The 17,777-nt window shown below is 40.0% G+C and overlaps 3 protein-coding genes across 3 annotated transcripts; 1 reads left to right on the top strand and 2 right to left on the bottom strand.

Moving 5' to 3' along the window:
- Window positions 1-703: 703 nt before the first annotated feature.
- nfrkb (nuclear factor related to kappaB binding protein) lies at window positions 704-9,994 on the top strand. The gene is made up of 26 exons (XM_056397346.1): window positions 704-791; window positions 1,177-1,314; window positions 1,443-1,644; window positions 1,749-1,876; window positions 1,949-2,120; window positions 2,381-2,485; window positions 2,580-2,653; window positions 2,731-2,812; window positions 2,930-3,125; window positions 3,260-3,371; window positions 3,463-3,589; window positions 3,690-3,767; window positions 3,850-3,926; window positions 4,032-4,078; window positions 4,360-4,420; window positions 4,518-4,692; window positions 4,804-4,910; window positions 5,109-5,232; window positions 5,524-5,603; window positions 5,787-5,983; window positions 6,110-6,380; window positions 6,479-6,658; window positions 6,832-7,560; window positions 8,426-8,532; window positions 8,862-8,997; window positions 9,179-9,994. Exons 2-26 carry the CDS (start codon window positions 1,189-1,191, stop codon window positions 9,317-9,319), a joined length of 3,834 nt encoding a protein of 1,277 aa, XP_056253321.1. The 5' UTR covers window positions 704-791; window positions 1,177-1,188; the 3' UTR covers window positions 9,320-9,994.
- A 141-nt stretch (window positions 9,995-10,135) lies between these two features.
- Window positions 10,136-14,208, bottom strand: tmem45b (transmembrane protein 45B). The gene is made up of 6 exons (XM_056397356.1): window positions 13,993-14,208; window positions 12,684-12,881; window positions 12,382-12,594; window positions 12,083-12,267; window positions 11,659-11,801; window positions 10,136-10,304 (listed from the first exon to the last, which is right to left on the bottom strand). The coding sequence occupies exons 2-6, from the start codon at window positions 12,871-12,873 to the stop codon at window positions 10,193-10,195; spliced, it is 843 nt and encodes a 280-aa protein (XP_056253331.1). The 5' UTR covers window positions 12,874-12,881; window positions 13,993-14,208; the 3' UTR covers window positions 10,136-10,192.
- A 99-nt stretch (window positions 14,209-14,307) lies between these two features.
- On the bottom strand, window positions 14,308-16,402 carry gng8 (guanine nucleotide binding protein (G protein), gamma 8). The gene is made up of 3 exons (XM_056397357.1): window positions 16,119-16,402; window positions 15,280-15,391; window positions 14,308-14,892 (listed from the first exon to the last, which is right to left on the bottom strand). Exons 2-3 carry the CDS (start codon window positions 15,361-15,363, stop codon window positions 14,764-14,766), a joined length of 213 nt encoding a protein of 70 aa, XP_056253332.1. The 5' UTR covers window positions 15,364-15,391; window positions 16,119-16,402; the 3' UTR covers window positions 14,308-14,763.
- Between the last annotated feature and the right edge of the window lie 1,375 nt (window positions 16,403-17,777).

Raw genomic sequence — 17,777 nt, 5'->3', positions numbered from 1 at the left:
GAATGATTAATGAATTAATCATTAACGTATACAATTTACATTCAAATACAATACATTTCTATTATTTCTAATATTTCTTATGTTTAACTACTAAACTAAACTAATAAATGATACTGCAGGCTTGTTTGCATGAAAAGTCAGGAAATAGTGAAAAATGCCCATCATTATTCCAAGATGCCCAAGTCAATTTAAATTCAAATAATATATCATTGAAATTCTTGGTAATTTCATGTCAGTGGCTACTGGTAGGCTTAAGGTGGTCTTATAATTACTACATTCATGGTGTCTCTGGGTGGAATAATAATACTCCAGATTACAGTGGTGGTCAAAGGGGCCCAATTTTCCCTGGTGGACGGGCGGGTCTATGACAGCTCACCTACAGCCAAATGCCTGCGTGCTACACCATCTTTTCTGTTCAGAGTATGAAAAACGTGAAAAGGATAAATGTAGAGAAATAAGCTTGATATGAAATACAGCCCTATTAGCATTAAAGTCAACCGTTGACGAGGGATTGAATGTGCTAAATAAGAATGGCTTTTCTCCAGCCAAGAGTTGTTAATAAAATAAAACAAAAGAACAATAAGTAATGAAGATTTGCCAAAATATGAACAGTTTTAGAAATTGAATTACCATTTAAACTTACTCAATAATTTTCCTTGGAGGGCAGCAAAACACGCGAGGGGAGAGGCGCCATCGGCGTCAACGGCGATCATCCGATGTCCGTAGAAGAAGAAAACGGTACGTCGGCAAAATAGTTCCCTCTTCATTTCCGAAACAGACTCCAGTGTCAGGTAAGAGCCATTAGCAGTTTTTAACCAGCACTATCAAGTTACTCTTATTACACATATTTGCCAATATGCCACACAGACATAGTATGTTTGCGTTGAAAGATGAAAGACGAATTCAAATGTTTTAACTCGCAGCGTTGCTAACTTAGCTGGTAGCTTAGCTCGCTAAGGTGCGCTATGTTACTGTACACAGTGGCTAATGTTTTGACGTTGATCAATGCTTGCTAATATTAGTAATTTGTAGCTGAAGTAGCAGACTATTTAAAAATTGAAAACCAAATGCAATTGTAAATTGAATGTCAGGAAGCAAACGCATCAGCTGGCGTCAGTCCGCAGATTAAAACGGGGTTTTGTTCGACTTTACACTTGTGTTTTTCTGTGTCGACAGACTTGGTAGAGAATGGATGCCCTCACACACATGCTTACAGACGCTCTTGATCCTAAAGAAGAAAACGATGGACAAATCACAGAGGAATGCATGTTGGGGAACTGCAGAGTGAACCTTCCAGAGGACCTACTTGAGGACGTGAGTTGTCTGGCACTCATTGATGAAATGTTGCTCTTTCGTTTCTTTGCGTTGCTGATTGCTTACAAGTTAAGACACAATGACACAGTAATGCATTCACTTTTGCTGTTTACTTTTGTTTTCAACAGCCTGAAATTTTCTTCTCTGTGATGAGCAAAAGCACCTGGAGTGAAGTACTGACAGATTCCCAGAGGCAGCACCTTCGTCAGTTTTTGCCACAGTTTCCTGACAACAATGTTGTGGAGCAGGACAACACCATTGGTGACCTATTCAACAACAAAAATTTTAACTTTGGAAATCCCCTTCATCTTGCACAAAAACTATTCAGAGGTGCTTCCTATTAACCCACTCTTTACCTACCAACACATAAATATGTCATACTGGGTGTAGTTTTGAGACACTTTCTGACCATGACCCTTATTATCTCAACTCAGATGGTTACTTCAATCCTGAGGTGGTCAAGTACAGACAATTGTGTGCCAAGTCCCAGAGAAAGCGACAGTTGTACTCCCTTCAGCAGTATTACCACAAACTGTTGAAGCAGATCCTCGTCTCCAGAAAGGTATTTTTGTAAGTTTGAAGTACAAGGTACATAGCCTCTTGCAGTCAGCCTTAATATGTCCTCTTGTTGTAGGAGCTGCTGGAGTTTGCTGTTCATAATGGTCTGGACTTTCCACCTAAAAGAAAGGTACCAAATAAGTCTCATGCTGAAATGCGGGAGCCAAGGGTGAGAAGAAGATTGAGCCGCATATTAAAGGAGGTCAAAACTGAGTGTGGAGACAGCAATGCCTCTTCTGATGATGATGGTCAGTCTGTTCTGTCTTTGGTATCATTGCCGATAATAATGCCTTTTTATTTATAATGCGCTTCTCTGACATAAGAGTTCACAAGTTGATTTAGGCAGTAGTCACAACCAATAGTAAAATATGAAAAACAAAAAATGCAAAATGAAGATGGATTCAGACATTAATAAGAAACAATACAAGTGAAATTCAAGAGCTGAAAAGCAAATTTATTAAACTGACAATACTGATTCTTTTGCACGTCTTTTTGCATTTGCTTGTAGACATATCAGCATGGACTCCAGCACCACAATCACCGTCCTCTCCGACACCCACTGTCGCACTCAGAGTTCTTCCCAGCCTCTCCACCCAAGACATGAAGACTACTGGTCAGTGATTTCTGCAATATCCAGATGATTTTGCTCTTACTGTTTGTTTGAACATACTGACTATAATGCTAAAAGACATTTCATTTCTAAACAGAAAAAATAGAACTAGGTGAGCGGGACTTGAAAGCCATGCTGCATAATCATCGCGAGAAGAGGAAGCGACAGCCAGTAAGTGAAAAGAAAAAACAAAGATTTAGTTTAAGTTTTAACTTGCACTATATATCACTAATGATTGATTTACTCAGGACCATCCTGACTTGACGACCTCTGATATCCACCTTGGAGACATACTTTCAAGAGCAAATTTTGGTCGAAAGGGGACAATGTGTGAGTAAATAAATAAAAGAAAAATAATGACAAGTCTTAAGCCAAAGTCCTGATTTCGCTAATTTCATGACACGTTTAATTATGTTCCTATTTGTTTCTTTCCTTTTTATCTTCCAGCACTCTTTGATCTGTCTTTGCCAAAGAAGAAAATGAGAGATGAGAGAAGGAAGAAGAAAATGAGGACAATAAAAGTGGAATCTGAGGATCCTTTTGAAACTCTTGCACCTGCAGACAACCCCTCCGCTCCACCAGCGAACATCATCAACTCCTTGCCAGACACACCATCTACTCCACTGCCCAACATCAAGGAAGAGTGAGTGTAGTGCCATGTTGGTGTCAAGAATATATACATATATATTTATGTGTGTGTGTGTGTGTGTGTGTGTTTCTATGTATGTATTTTCTCTTGTTATATAAGACTAATGTAAAGAACCATCATTATTGCAGAATTGTGGAGGAGTGTCAGAGCAGCCCGGTTACAGTTGAGGAAATAGCTGTCAGTTTCTTCAGCTTGTTGGAGAGCATCTTAAGGACAGAAAACCTTACCAGTACTTCAATGGTATGCACTCATTACATACTCTCACATACATATCATAGAACTGATCACAGTTCTGACTACACAGTATAACGCCTACGTTTTTATATGTCAGTTGGAGGAGAAAGTTCAAATGTGGCAGTCTTCTCCAGCCAGTGCCCTCAACGGGTGGTTTTCATCTGCATCCTGTTGGTCTGACTTGGTTCTTCAAGCCCTGCAGTTTCTTGCAGGAGAGACTAAAGGTAAGTAGTAGTGGTCACTCACGCTGAAATGGTCAGACTTTTTTCTTCACCCCATGTTATTCATATATTTTTTCTCCACACTCTTATATTTGTCAATCAGATGGCATGATGGCACTCCCCAGTGGCTTTTCTCCATTTGTGGAATTTGCTGATGACTCTCAGCAGTGGAGGTGGATTGGTAAGAACTTCCTAGATTGATGCAAGGTTTGCAGTTCAAGATGATTCCAGTCATTGAGATTAATGTCCATGACTTATTTTAGGTCCCACTCAGGATACAGAGAAAGATCTCAGTGCACTCTGTCAGCTGTGGCTGGACTCCAAAGATTTAGTTGTCAAGGTAATAGAGTTTATTATTATGTTACAAATACTGCCTCAACACTGACTTTACAGATTGTGCTCTGCTGTTGTATTTATGGTTACAATGTTTTTTTGTCTTCCACAGACAGAAAATGAGGACATGCTAGAGATGACCTCTCCCACACCAAGAGTGTAAGACTCAGTCATTCACCACAAATGGCAAAAATGAATTAATGCTGAAAAATCAATTAACAAATAATTTGATACAGAAAATTAGAAAAAATATTTTAATTTAAATGATTATAATTTTTTCAATAGATACTTAACGTCTTAGTTTCTTAAACAAAATATGATTAGCTTAATTGTAAATAAAGTTCATAGTTCTTTGAAGCCTTACATGAGCATAATGAAGTAGTTTGAGGTTCAGGGCCAAGGTTGTTTAAGTTAACAGTGTAATGTCTCTGACCAAGCAGTTCGACTGATTATGTGGTGCGGCCCAGCACTGGAGATGAAAGACAAGTGTTTCAAGTCCAGGTTTGTTTGTGCTATTGGAATATTGTTCTACAACATTTTGCCTATTTTCCCTGTGCATGAACTTTCTAAGCCAACACACTTCTTGTTTGTTTATTAGGAACAGCAGCGATACAACCAGCCACATAAAGCCTTCACCTTTAGGATGCACGGCTTTGAATCTGTGGTGGGACCTGTTAAAGGAGTGTTTGATAAGGAGATGTCTCTCAACAAAGCCAGGGAGCACACACTGCTCCGTTCAGACCGGCCACCATATGTCACCATTCTCTCTCTGGGTTAGACCTTCTGTTTCACTCTGACTCTGTTTTCAAGCTGTGGGGAACCAATTATTTAAGTGTGTGCAGAAGAAACCAGTCACAAAATTATCTGACCTCTTTCCTCCGTAGTGCGGGATGCAGCAGCCAGGTTACCCAATGGAGAGGGAACAAGGGCAGAGATCTGTGAACTGTTGAAAGACTCACAGTTTCTTGCTCCAGATGTCACTAGTGCTCAGGTGTGATTGATTTTGCATTTCTGATTTTATTCATTCAGTTTACTCAGGCAGTGTGCCGTGTTATTTGACTAAGATGTCAGCAGCATTATACAAGAGTTAGTTCTGTGTGTACCTTACTTTGCAGAGGCAGATGCTGCCTTTAAGCTGTTTCCTTGTGGGGACATTTCCTGTGAGTAAGGAGCTTTGTTTTCCGCATAGGTGAACACAGTTGTCAGTGGGGCTCTGGATAGACTTCACTATGAGAAAGATCCCTGTGTAAAGTATGACATTGGCCGCAAACTGTGGATTTACCTGCACCGCCATCGCAGTCAAGAGGAGTTTGGTAAGCAACAATTTACTTGATTAAGAAATTACTAGCAATCAGAAATGAAAATACTGACGCATTTTAGATCTTAGTTTTTGACTGGAAGCAGCCAGGAATGTGGCTTTTTGTCTAGTTTCATTGTCTATTATTGTCTGAAGAGAAGATGTATTTTATTTCTTATAACCCCTTTTAGCTCTGCTAGACGCATAGATTTCAGTTGTTAGTTTGGAGTTTTTAAAACCACAATGTGTTGAATTTCAAAACTTCATGATCTTCAAACCAGTTGTGTTCTTTCTTTGTCCCATCCAGAGAGGATCCACCAGGCTCAAGCTGCTGCTGCAAAAGCAAGAAAAGCTCTACAGCAGAAACCTAAACCAACATCTAAGCCTGTGAGTCCACTGCCTCCGTTTTACTGCAGAAGAAACTCTGAGTTGCATTTGCTGTTTTACTGTGTAGAAAACACTCCTGAAGTTGTGTTTCAATAGTTGAATTTATCATTTTCCCACTTGGAGTTTTAATTGTGCCTAAGTTTAGTTGTTGATTATGAATCTCAATCCCTGTATATGTTGTAGAAGTCTGGAAGTAAAGACGGAGGCAGTAAAACCCCTGGATGTCTGGAGGCAGGACAGGATATAGGCTCCAACCCCATGTCGCCAACCCCTACAACACCCACACCAAACACACCTGGAACCCCTAAGTCACCCTTACCCTGCGCAGCCACCACGCCAACAAAAACTGGAGTCCCAGATACAATGAAATCCAGCCCAGGGTCAGTGGGACACAAAATGTTTTGTTCTTATTTATATTGTCCAATATATAAAATACATCCATGTTGCAATTATGCAATTTGAAATAGACTCTTGTCATCTCGTTCTGCCCCTTCTCGCTCTCCCAGTGTTCTTCTTGTGTCCCCTCCATCTTTGCCCCAGCTGGGGACCATCTTACCCACCAGTCAGGCTGGTCCACCGGCCTCACAGCAAGTCACGTCCCAGCATGCGGCTCGGATAGTGAGTCACCTGGCGGCAGGCTCCCTCCCTCAGGTGCGAGTAGTGTCTGCTCAGGCTGGTCTGGGCTCTTCAGCAGGAAATCAGCAGGCTACACTGGTGCATCAGACCCCTCACCAGATCAGGATGCCAGTGTCAGTGGCAGCCAAGGGCATTTCACAGGTAACCAGCTAATAGTTAAATGTAAGGTAAATATCTGTACTTCTTTTGCGTATTGTAGATGTATGCTTGATTCTGTCTGTGTCTGTGTATACCAATAGACAGTGGTTTCTGTGCCTCTGAGGAGTCAGTCTGCTAGCAGTCCAGTTCAGGTGCCGACAACTCTGTCTGTGTCTGCTGTAACTGTGGCCAAACCTCCAACTGGATCACCTGGTAGCCCGGCTAACAACCCTGCTTCCCCTGCTGTGCTGCAAGGAGTTGCCAGCCCGAACATCAAACAGGTGAAACCTTTTGTTTTAAGTGGGATATTTGATCAGTTAGGTTGACTACAAGCAGAGCCTTTCTGAACAGTCTTGAACTACAAGAATGTCTTGACCAGGCTGAAAGTATTCGCCATGTTTATGATTACAAGGTTTATGTGTTCCATGTTTTTTTTTTTTTTTTTTTTTCCAAGGTGTCCATCACAGGACAACTGGGAATGAAGACTCCAGGAGGGGCAGGAATTCCAATAACAGCTACAAACCTTCGCATTCAGGGTAAAGATGTCCTACGTCTTCCACCATCCTCCATCACCACAGATGCTAAAGGCCAGACGGTGCTGAGAATTACCCCAGACATGATGGCAACTCTTGCCAAATCCCCAGTCGCAACTGTCAAACTCACTCCTGACTTTCTGGGCACTGCCACCTCAGGCAGCAAGAGCATATCAGCCACTCTCCATGTGACGCCGCCCCACCATTCACCTTCCACCGCCCCCAGTGCTACATCCTGCACTGGTGACGTACAGACCACTAAAGCAGGCCCCGTTGCCTCCACCTTGTTGAAGGCTGCAGGAGACACAGCCATACGTCTGATGCCAACATTGGCTGTCACGACTGACCAAAAATCTAGGACCTTCTCCACCGTGACCTCACCTGACAAGAGTGGCGCCACCATTCGGATAATGCCAGGTCTTGGTGTTATTCCACAGAAACAGGGTCAGACCATCACGATGACAACCACCACTGGCAGTAAAACACTCACAGCGACTTCATGTGCTAATGTAGTGACCATGGCTGCCAGTGTTGTAGCTGGTGCTAAGGGGATCACAGTGGCTCCTGGAGCCTCGGGCTCACCCTTGACGCTAGGAACAGCTACAGCTACTGTGCGACAGGTCCCTGCTACAGTGGTTACTACACAAACGGTAAGAGAATCTTTCACTCTGTACAGATTCTGTCAGATGAGGCATATCCTGGATTTTGATGAGAGTAGGGTTCTCTAGGGTGGTATATATTGTGCTGCAGGATCAACCAAATGTTTGTCGAGGTCATTCACACAGCTGGGTTAGAGTTAGGGACAGCATGGGATATCAAGTAGTATTAAGTCAAAAAGTACTGGCTCCTAAAGTAAGGGAATGCATGTAACCATAGGCACATAGTCATCTACGAATATAAAAGGCAAATCTTCCACGGGCAACTCACATTTGCCTGTGCGAAACAACACAGATATGTTTTTGATTTTATCTGAGGTGAGATACCAGATAAACAGAGAGGAGCATAAATCTGTTTTGGTTTTTCCCCTGCTCATCAGCAAACACAGGTTTCCAAAGAAAAGGGGAAATGAAATTAGTTTATTTGTGGTCATTTGAATAGCAGTTGGAATGCCAGGTGTTAATTACAACTGGCTATAGATACAATCTGAATTAGGAAGCTGAGCTATTAGGTTTGAATGGGAACTTTGACTTAAAATAACTGGATACGTCCTCACAAATGCTTCTCTGAATAGTTGATTTATTGAATCACATTTCCTCCAGAGAGAATTGAAATTCATTGACGAGGAATACAGTAAATCGATCCTCAAGTGTACTTCCACTTAGTAAATTCATTGGACTCATTTGTAGTCATTTGCAGTACTGATTGATGTGTCTAAGCGCATTCTCAATAATGGGGATTTTTAACTTTAATGGCTTCTCTGAAACATATTGAGTGACAGCCGTGTCACAGTATTTAACTACACCTTCTGAAAGTCGCATGACTCAAGAACGATCATCTTCTTTGACCACACTGTAGGGGAAGTTACCTGCACGGATCACTGTGCCCCTCTCGGTCCTAAACCAACCACTGAAGAGCAAGAGTGTAGTGACCACACCAATTGTGAAGGGAAGTCTCAATGCAAAGTAAGTCTCATAGTCCACACTGTTATTTATTTATTTAGTTATTTATTTATATTATATTATATGATATTATATATGTATATATTTCTACTGTTAAGACGTTCTCCAGACTGAAAGAATTTGATTGTTAAGACTTAATTCAACAAAAAATAAAGTTTGTATTATTTTGAGATTTCCAAACCATATATTTAATTTTAACATGTTGTGAGATTCAATGCTTTGAGGTTTAATTTCTAATTAACTGTTTATTTCTATTGTTTGTATATTTTGTTTACACTATAGTGGCAGAGGTAGACTGACATGTTTTTGTCCTTTTTCATTTTTCCGAGCAGTATCAGCAGCCTGGGCAGGAACATTATCCTGACCACTATGCCTGCTGGCACGAAGCTGATCGCAGGGAACAAACCAGTCAGCTTTGTGACAGCACAACAGTTTCAGCAGCTTCAGCAGCAAGGACAGGCCACACAGGTTAGCTTACATTCCAGCTGTTTTGATGTCACCAATTAGAAAGTGGTATGAATCAAAACAAGTTTTCATCTACTACATCACTGTGTGATCATACTTACTATACTGTATGTCATTAATTTATGGTTCATCTCGAGTAAACACAGAGCATCCTAAGGCTAACTATCTGTCTTTCTTCCTTAAGGTCCGCATCCAGACGGTTCAGGCACAGCAGCTCCAGCAGCACATGGCAACAGGTTCTCCCAAATCTGTCTCCACAGTTGTAGTCACAACAGCACCTTCACCCAAATGTGCTCCCGATCCCCCGCCTGCACCTCAACAGTGATCCCATTTCGTCAGCCAGCAATGAATCGTAGGTCCAGTGCAAAATACACATGCCTGTATTTGGTTGTTTTAGTACTTTGGTTCTCAAGCTTTTTTCAGGATCATCTGACTCATTTTTAATCTCGCAAGTGAAGTTATTTTTTTAATAACATTGTTATTACAGTGTGCAATGTGCCTTTCTTTCTTTTGAATTTGGATGATACCCACAAAAGCCAGAGACACAATTCCTCTCTATAAATGCTATGAGTTTGTGTGTAGATTGACACTTTCTCTGTTGGAGGGTGTTGATCTCTGCAAGTTACCAATATCACCAGTGTATTGGAAGATGGAAGTGAATTTTACTCTCCACTTTGTTAAAGCCAAAATAAAATGTAAAACAGCTCAGCAGGCTGTTGATAACTGCAACCATATTTAGGTAGGTTACAGTCTTCCCATAGAAATTGGGCGAGAAACTTTGAGAAGAGCAGTTGCTCTGTTGATATTTAACCTAAATCGAAAGGCACAACTTGTGAATTAATGTTACCATGACCATTTCAGATTTCTGTAGGATGTTTGTCATTTCTTTGAATGTTTGATGTAATACAATATTAACAAATGTGAAGTGAGTTGGACTTATCGTTGATTTAGTTGAATGTTGTGACTTGTTTTTTGTGTTAATACATTATTTGTTCTCTTATCAGGTGTTTTATTTGATAGAAGGCCATGCATTGGAAACCATACATAACTTTTAGCAGATCATATTTAAACAGATTTGTGTTTTATTTTATTTTTATTACAAAAAGATCTAAAGCACATTGTGCAAACAGCAAGACCTAGTCTTACACACAGACATCAACATAGAAAATGAAATAAAAATTGAACCACAACTAAACATTCACTCTTCATCTGACTCTTCAAGCAAAGCTTTCTGGCAGTTTGCTTTGGACGATGTATTTCGCATTCCAATCTCTATGTCCCGTCCCCTTCCGGAGAATCGCTTCACTGTGCTATTGGAACAAGAGAAAAAGACTTTAGGAAACACAGGAATGACATAACGATTACGCAACTGACTTTCTGTTCCAGCCTACTCAAAGTTAACTAATCTTTGATGTGTTGATTCCAGAAAGTGGTCATACAAGCTGAGGTGCAGGGAAAGCCAAATATCTAAAATGTGCTCAAAAGACTCAAACCAGGTCCTACGTTTTCCCCAGTTCTGGTGCTGCAGAGCAGTTTTTAATCATATGTGTGCATCTCATGTTACACCAGCATGTCCATGAGGATGCACAATCATGGATAGGCATGATGGTCATGTTATACACATTTCTGGTTACTGCAGAGGGCTTAAAAAGTAATAACGCACCAGTAAAAAGAAGAAGAAGAACACAGTAACCTGATGTAATGTAATAGAGGTAAACAACAACAACAAAGACAAATATCCTTAAGGCTGAGTAAACATTTTAAACACACCTTCAACGTGTTTAGTAAGCATGAAGGAGACAGTGCATTTTGGTGAGAAATGCTGACTAAAAACTTCACAGGCCTAAAAAGGGAAAACGTTCAGAGATCAGAATAAAACTCAAAAGGTTTGGTGTTTTCTGTTCAAAGAGTGAAAAGTGATATTTTGATATAACAATCATTCTACTACTCTACTAAAGAAACCCTTAGTTGATCAGATCTCTTCTTATTAGATATGGTGACAGACTGTACAGTACAAGAATGTAGGAACACACTTGTAGCCTAAGCACGTGCAAATTTTCTTCTATATGTGAATTGAATGGAGTTTTGGTCCAGGCTGGTAGCACCTTAAAGGAGAGACAAGTATTAGCGCCCTTAGCGCTCTTTTGTTGTGACTGTCACTGGATTGCCATGAGTCACACAAGCTCATGATTTCTGCATTCCAGTTGTGGGTTAACAGGCTATTGTCTATTGTTGCCCTTGAAACCTGCACTTTGAATGAATCCCAGCCATCGTGTTATCCTGATAACTGAAGTGAACTTGTGAGATGAACCAATCTTTTCCCAGAATATGTTGTGATCACCCATCATTTCTTCTACCCAGTAAGTTACAAGTACACAATATGCGGGGTACAAAAAAAAAAAGTGCTGCAATGGTAAACTATTTTTAACTTTTTACAGGGAAGGTTCATCTGAGTAAATTATTATTATAAAAACAGGTTCACATCAATTCTGTCATGTAGGTATCATGAAAGTGAAGAAGTAGATAATATACCATATGAATACAATTTTTCTTAATTTTCTCGATCCCAAATGCTTATTATGTAATATCCCTTTAGCAATGGCACATTCAATAGGTAATATATATAGTTTTCAAACTTGTACAGATAATGGATGCGATACTTACAAACAAACCACAGAGGAGGTGCAGGCGACTAAAATCAGGGCGACAGCTAAATGCCAGCAGAAGCACATTGTGACGAACATGACGTTGTCATGCAGTTCTAAGTCCCACTGTGGTCCTCTTAAAGGGTATAGCACGAATCCAATCTGAAATGTACAAACTAAATTTAGTTTTCAGAAACAGACATTGTGTGTTTGAGAAGGAGATGGGTCACTGACAGATATGTCTCAAGGAGTTAACTACAAACAGGATGAGAGCATGGTTAACAGAGAGCATGGTTAACAGTAATGGCTCAAACTTTCAAAACCACTGTTATGCTCCTTTAAGTATTGTTTTGGTATTGTGTGCTACCAATCGCGGTTCTGAAAGCTTGGGAAATGTGGATGCCCACATTCAAAAATCACATTTAGCACATTTTGATGATCACCTGGTAGAACCACGTGCCCTGCAGGATGAACAGGCACGCCCCAAGCAGCTCCAAAATAATGTTGTCTCTCACGAAAACCTCCAACATAGCGCTGGCTGATCCTCCAAACACAGCCACTAGAAGCAAGGAGTGGATGTGGACATCCAGATGGGGCCGACTGTGCAGATGGTAATAGAACAGAAACCCTGGATGGTACGGGAGAATCAACACACAAAAACGGCTCAAATACACGTAAGAGGACCATATTTGTGATGTGAAGGAAAAACGTTCAACTAAAGCCGACCTTCGGTACAGCTTACCTTCGACAAAAAGAGCCATGGAGAGAGCAAGGCGGTCAACACCTAATGGCACCAGTTTGGATGTAGTAGTGGCAACCAGAGCTATTCCAGCGATCCCAAAGAACAGATACATTGTGCTGTGCTGCCAGTTCATCAGCTTGACCCAGGAGCTGTTCTCTCTGTCGTAGAGGTGGGCATGCGGCCCGTCCACCACAAACTGTTCAACCATAATACCTGCAACAGGACAACGTCAGACAAATGAGAGGAGTTAAGAATAGACTTCGAGAGCTTGAGTGTGCAGATGAATTGACAGGAAAACTGACCCACAAATGAAGCAAAGATTTGGAGTCCTCCTTCAAAGTAGTCCATTCTTTTAAAAAAAGGTGGCATATTGTGTCTTCCTTTGGGCTGACTTGTCCTCCAGTAGTGATGGAGAATGCGTTTGACTGTTAGCCAAAAGCCAAGGAACAGGAAAAAAGTGCCAGGAATGGCATGGCCTCCGAAGTTGGCCATCGTTAGGCCTAAAAACAGAAGAAAATATACCTGAGCAATCAGTAACATACGTGAGAGAAACAATGTTTATTATTTTAGCCTATGGGCTCTTATTCCTTTGAAGGTGAAAGAACTCAACTCTAAGGTCAAAGTGCAGGCTGATAGCTTTATTTTACTGTGTGCCGAGCCATGTAATGATTACAAGCAGTCATACGTCAACTAAAGAAAAGGAAAAAGGAATAAAAAGAGCGGCTGACAAAATCTGTAGATTGCATAAAAGTTAATGCAAAGTCCCAGGTATATTATATACTTTAGTCACATAGCCAGTTCATGAGTATACTGTACTCATCCGTCAGTCAGTAAAACATCAGTCTTTGCAAATACTGATAATACTCATGTCATATTAATTCACTAAACTCTGAGATGCAATGGCAGCAAAGATCTTTAGGCTACTATAAACATAAGGAAACACTGAGTACTTTGTACTAGACCCTTGATTTTATCTGATCAGGGCTTGTCCGTAGAGCATGCACTTTGAGCCAGGCCATAGCCACACATTTGTCTTACAAAAATAAAATTCAAATCAGACAGAGCTGTTTGCTCAGTTAACACGTTGGCCTCTTAAGAACTTCAGTAATTTGTATATCAGTTTTAGAAATACTGGTTGCAGTCACTGAAGTGTTACTGATAAAATATGAAAAGTTGAGTAATGTACTTTCAGCTTAATGATGCCATTGAGGTATTTATATGGATTCAAAATTAGACATATTATGTTGACTCGAGGCGGCCAGTTGGGGGCTTTTTCATGCTCATAGCTGAACCAACACTTTTAAAATTGACCAACAAGAGAAAGTCAAGCTTCCTTCCTGTTGTTCTCAGTGTCAGTAGGCGAGAGTCACAGGTGTGTTTAGAATCCACATATTCAGTCAGACAAGTTTTTCTTGACTAGCCTTGTTTGTCTTGATGTGACTTTTTTTCATTCACACCTTCTACATCAAATATCAGATGGAACTGACATTTAGTTTTTACCGGATACATTGTAAGAAAAAGACTACAAAAAACCTTAAGTACAAATGTAAATTCTACATCTAAAGCATAGGTAAGGTATAATAGATGGTTTGGGTAACAAAATGTACATACCTTATTTAATTCCCAAATGCTGGTGGATGCAGGAGATCAGGAGAAACCTGTGAATGTTGGCAGCTGCCAGAGCGAGAGCACTCTGGTCTGTGTAAACTGTGCACACCTGTCTCCTGCACCTCTAACCTGTGTTGACATCATAACATAGCCCCACCCATCATTTGCATTGGTTTCTGAGACTAAGGCAATCCTCCTGGGCAACAGCTGTGACATTCAGGCAGAAAAACAATACCTGTCTACATATCATGTGGTTTATTCAGGTATTAAATTAAAAAGATAAGAAATTATTTTCAAAGTGAAATGTATTATTTCATGATGTGTGAAGAACAAATTTATGATTTATTTTGCCTATGATTTAATATCTTACAACTATTCAATCTGAAACATTAAATCCAAGATGGAATAAAAGAATGTTATTATTATTATTGTTGTTTTAAAAGTTTGGACACAAAGTTTTAAAACAATGTAGTGAAAACTTATATATACCAATGAGTTAATATATAATCTGTATGCACAAGGAGAGGCAGAAGAACAGGTCTGTTTAAATGAACTTTGCACCCATTTTCAATAAATCTTTATTGTGCCATTATCCTATTAAAATTATGATCATTCCTCAGGTAAAATTAATCACCAAAGAGCTATTTGAATAACAAAACTGCTAAATGTTGTAAAAGTGTGTTGTTGTTTTTTGTTTGCCATTTAAATCGACACTGAATTTACACATTAAAATAGTGACTATAGTGTTAGTGCGTAGACATTTGTGTGTGGGGGTTATAGTATTTCACAGAATAATTTCTTCTCTCTGAATGGGTTCTCAGAGGAAGGAACCGGGGTCACCAGGGGGTCCTCTTTGGCATGAGATTCACAGTAGGCCATCAGCTCAGCTGCTGCTTTGGATACCTGCACAAAAATAAGAGGATAAAAAAAAAATAATGTCACATTTAATTAATTAAAATCTTTTTTTTTCTTCCAATGATTTAAATCTGATTGTTGCAAAATGGTGATTGTACTGGTTGGAGTGTTAATGTTTGCTGGTACATGATAATCTACCTGTTAAATACACACTGCTTTTCAGATGGTACGGTATAAGTTTGAAAATAGATGCTCATGTTTATAAATGGGAGTAAAATTTAAGACACAGAAAAGTGAAAAGGAAAAATTAATTTTATTTCGTCTTTGATACTCCATATTAAAAAACAAGATATGTTCATTGATCATTCGAAAGCATTATCTGATAAAAAGATTTTATAACTTGTTTGGCTGTACTTCAATAATCTGCTGACTCACCAGCATCCTCTCTATGTTGACCTCCAGTTTCAATTGTTCTACCGTCTTTCGAGCATCTGCAATCTTGGCCATGTTGTTAGACATTCTGCCTCTTTCACTAAACTCAGTCAGCCTGCAGCAAAACGTCAGATGTTGAGTTATGAGGCAAGAAATAACAATACACATCACTGATAAAGAATCCAAGTGGAAGAGAAAATTCAAACATGATCACACAGTGTGTGACAAATTACTGAAGGTATCTCTGCAATGGTTAGTCTGTTTCAATTTGCTTGTTAATTCTGCTCCCTGGGTCTCAGCTGCAAGTGGCACAGGGAGGGTCTCATAGGAGCAGGGCAGGGGAGGGGAGGCAGAGCAGCCCTCCCCATGGGGGGCATCCGCTAGCTGAGAATGTAAATACACCTAACATTAACATTAACTTGTTGCTCTTGCACAGTACGTTTGTCATAAACTGCAGATGTAAAGCTGCTATTGATGTTATCTCCTGACTTTATGTTGCCCAGTTGCTGGCACAGACCTTTCATTCATCTTGCTGAACCTCTTAGAAGGCATTAAATGAAAAGCGTCATTAGTCAACAACCAAAGGCTCGAGACATATGCGTTTGCCAGTGTCTGTAAGTAATTGTGAGGAATTCATTCGTCAATTCTATCAATACAAATCATTTCTACACACTAAGTTACTAGGCTGTCAACATTAGCACACATGCAGTGATATATAGAGATATCATCTAAGCTGTTTCTATGCATCTGTACAAAAGTAGATTTTAAAAAAAAAGAAAGAAAGAAATTGTCCAGTTTCTCAACATTTATCCTAACTCATAATAATCCACAATATCACTCACCACAAGACCGACAGCAACCGTTGGGCTCCTGGAGTGAAAAGTCTGCTGGTCTTCAATAGGGTCCTCCACACCGACTTACAGTAACAAATGAAGTGAGATTAATGGCAAAGATGAGGAAGGAGACTTCAATAGGTTCCCTCCTTCAAATAATTAGCTGTGGTTCTGCCCCCAGGATGGGCTCAGTGCAGCAGTTAAAGGCAACATGTGGTGTGACCTTCATCTCTTGAGTCTCCATCACTCGCTTACCTGAGCTAATAGAGGAGCTTTTGTTCTGAGATGGAACATTAAACACACACACACACATATATATATTTAAGAGTCTAACTACTAATTCTCTTCAATAGTGTATTAAATATACAGCAATGTTTTTTTTCCTAACACAACAACTTGAAAAGATATTACACTGTAATGAAGAAGCTCTCAAGAGAATAGGCAAGGTTGTTTTCCATACCTATAATTAATTTTCCTGTTTGGAATTAATCAGTAGACAAACATCAAATCTTTGATACTTGGATATGCATTTATCAATGACATTCATTGAAGGCTCACTGGGCTTATGTCATTCTAAGAGCACAAAATAATGACGCAGTATTTATCACAAGTTTACTCCTATATTTATCATGTGGCACAACTGGATGTTAGAATCCAAAATAAAAGTCCTCATCACTGCTTTGAGCAGTTAGACAAAAAACACTCCTCGTGCCTGTACAAAAAGATCAAATTTTGGACAGTTTAATTGGCTCTGTCTCTACAAAGGGACAGCCATGCCAACAAGGTGTGGTCTGACATAGGAAGGAGAATAATTCATTCAATCTTTATTGAGGACACAGCTCATGGGGGAGTCCATAGGATGAAAACAACAACAAACGAAAAGAAATACTTTGGGATATTTTGTTTCTTCTCTATCATGTTGCACTTCTTGTGTTTTAGGTTTTAGCTGTAGGTCAAATGGAATTGTGGGTGTTTCAATGTGCAGATTTACTGTATAACAATAGTAAGCAACGGCTCTATATGCATAATTCACAGGTCTCAGTAACTGGTGCTGGTATCACGAGGGTGTGTGTGGTAAAAAGCAGTCCTATCACGCCCCAAACAAATAAGAGCCCAATTCTTTCCTTAAAACAAATACACAGGACACTGGGAAACGTGCAGTATAACCAATGAGTTTGCAAGGTAAGTGATTGAGTTTTTGTCAAGGTGTAAGTTTTCTCAAACAACAGAGTTATTTGTCTCATGCTGAAACTATCCTCTACAAAGCTGCCAGTCTTTCCTGTAGAGCTGACAGCTATTCCACACAGCAGCAGGGGGCAAAGTGGCAGTGCTATGGAGTTAAATGTCAAGTGCCTCATTAACATTTGTTTCCCTGTAGTAATTGGTCTCTCTCTCTGGAAGATTCAGGACCATGTGAGTAGAAAGAGTTGCTGCTTCACCTAACCAACCCCTGTTACCACAGCCCCAAAAATATAATATTCCCAGTGTTATGCATGCTTCCAGGGGGGAATGTTCAGTCTGTGGTCCCTCTTTGTAAGGTCTTTATATTGTTGCCAACTCTTGACAAATATAAATTCGAACCATCCATCAAGCCAGCCGTATGTCTCCCCTTTCATTCTGTTCAGTTTTGACAGACTCTATATCATGGGATCAATGAGCCAGAGAGGA

The sequence above is a fragment of the Seriola aureovittata genome, chromosome 15, assembly GCF_021018895.1.
Source record: "Seriola aureovittata isolate HTS-2021-v1 ecotype China chromosome 15, ASM2101889v1, whole genome shotgun sequence".
Lineage (NCBI taxonomy): Eukaryota > Metazoa > Chordata > Actinopteri > Carangiformes > Carangidae > Seriola > Seriola aureovittata.
This window is presented reverse-complemented; position numbering and strand designations above follow the sequence as displayed.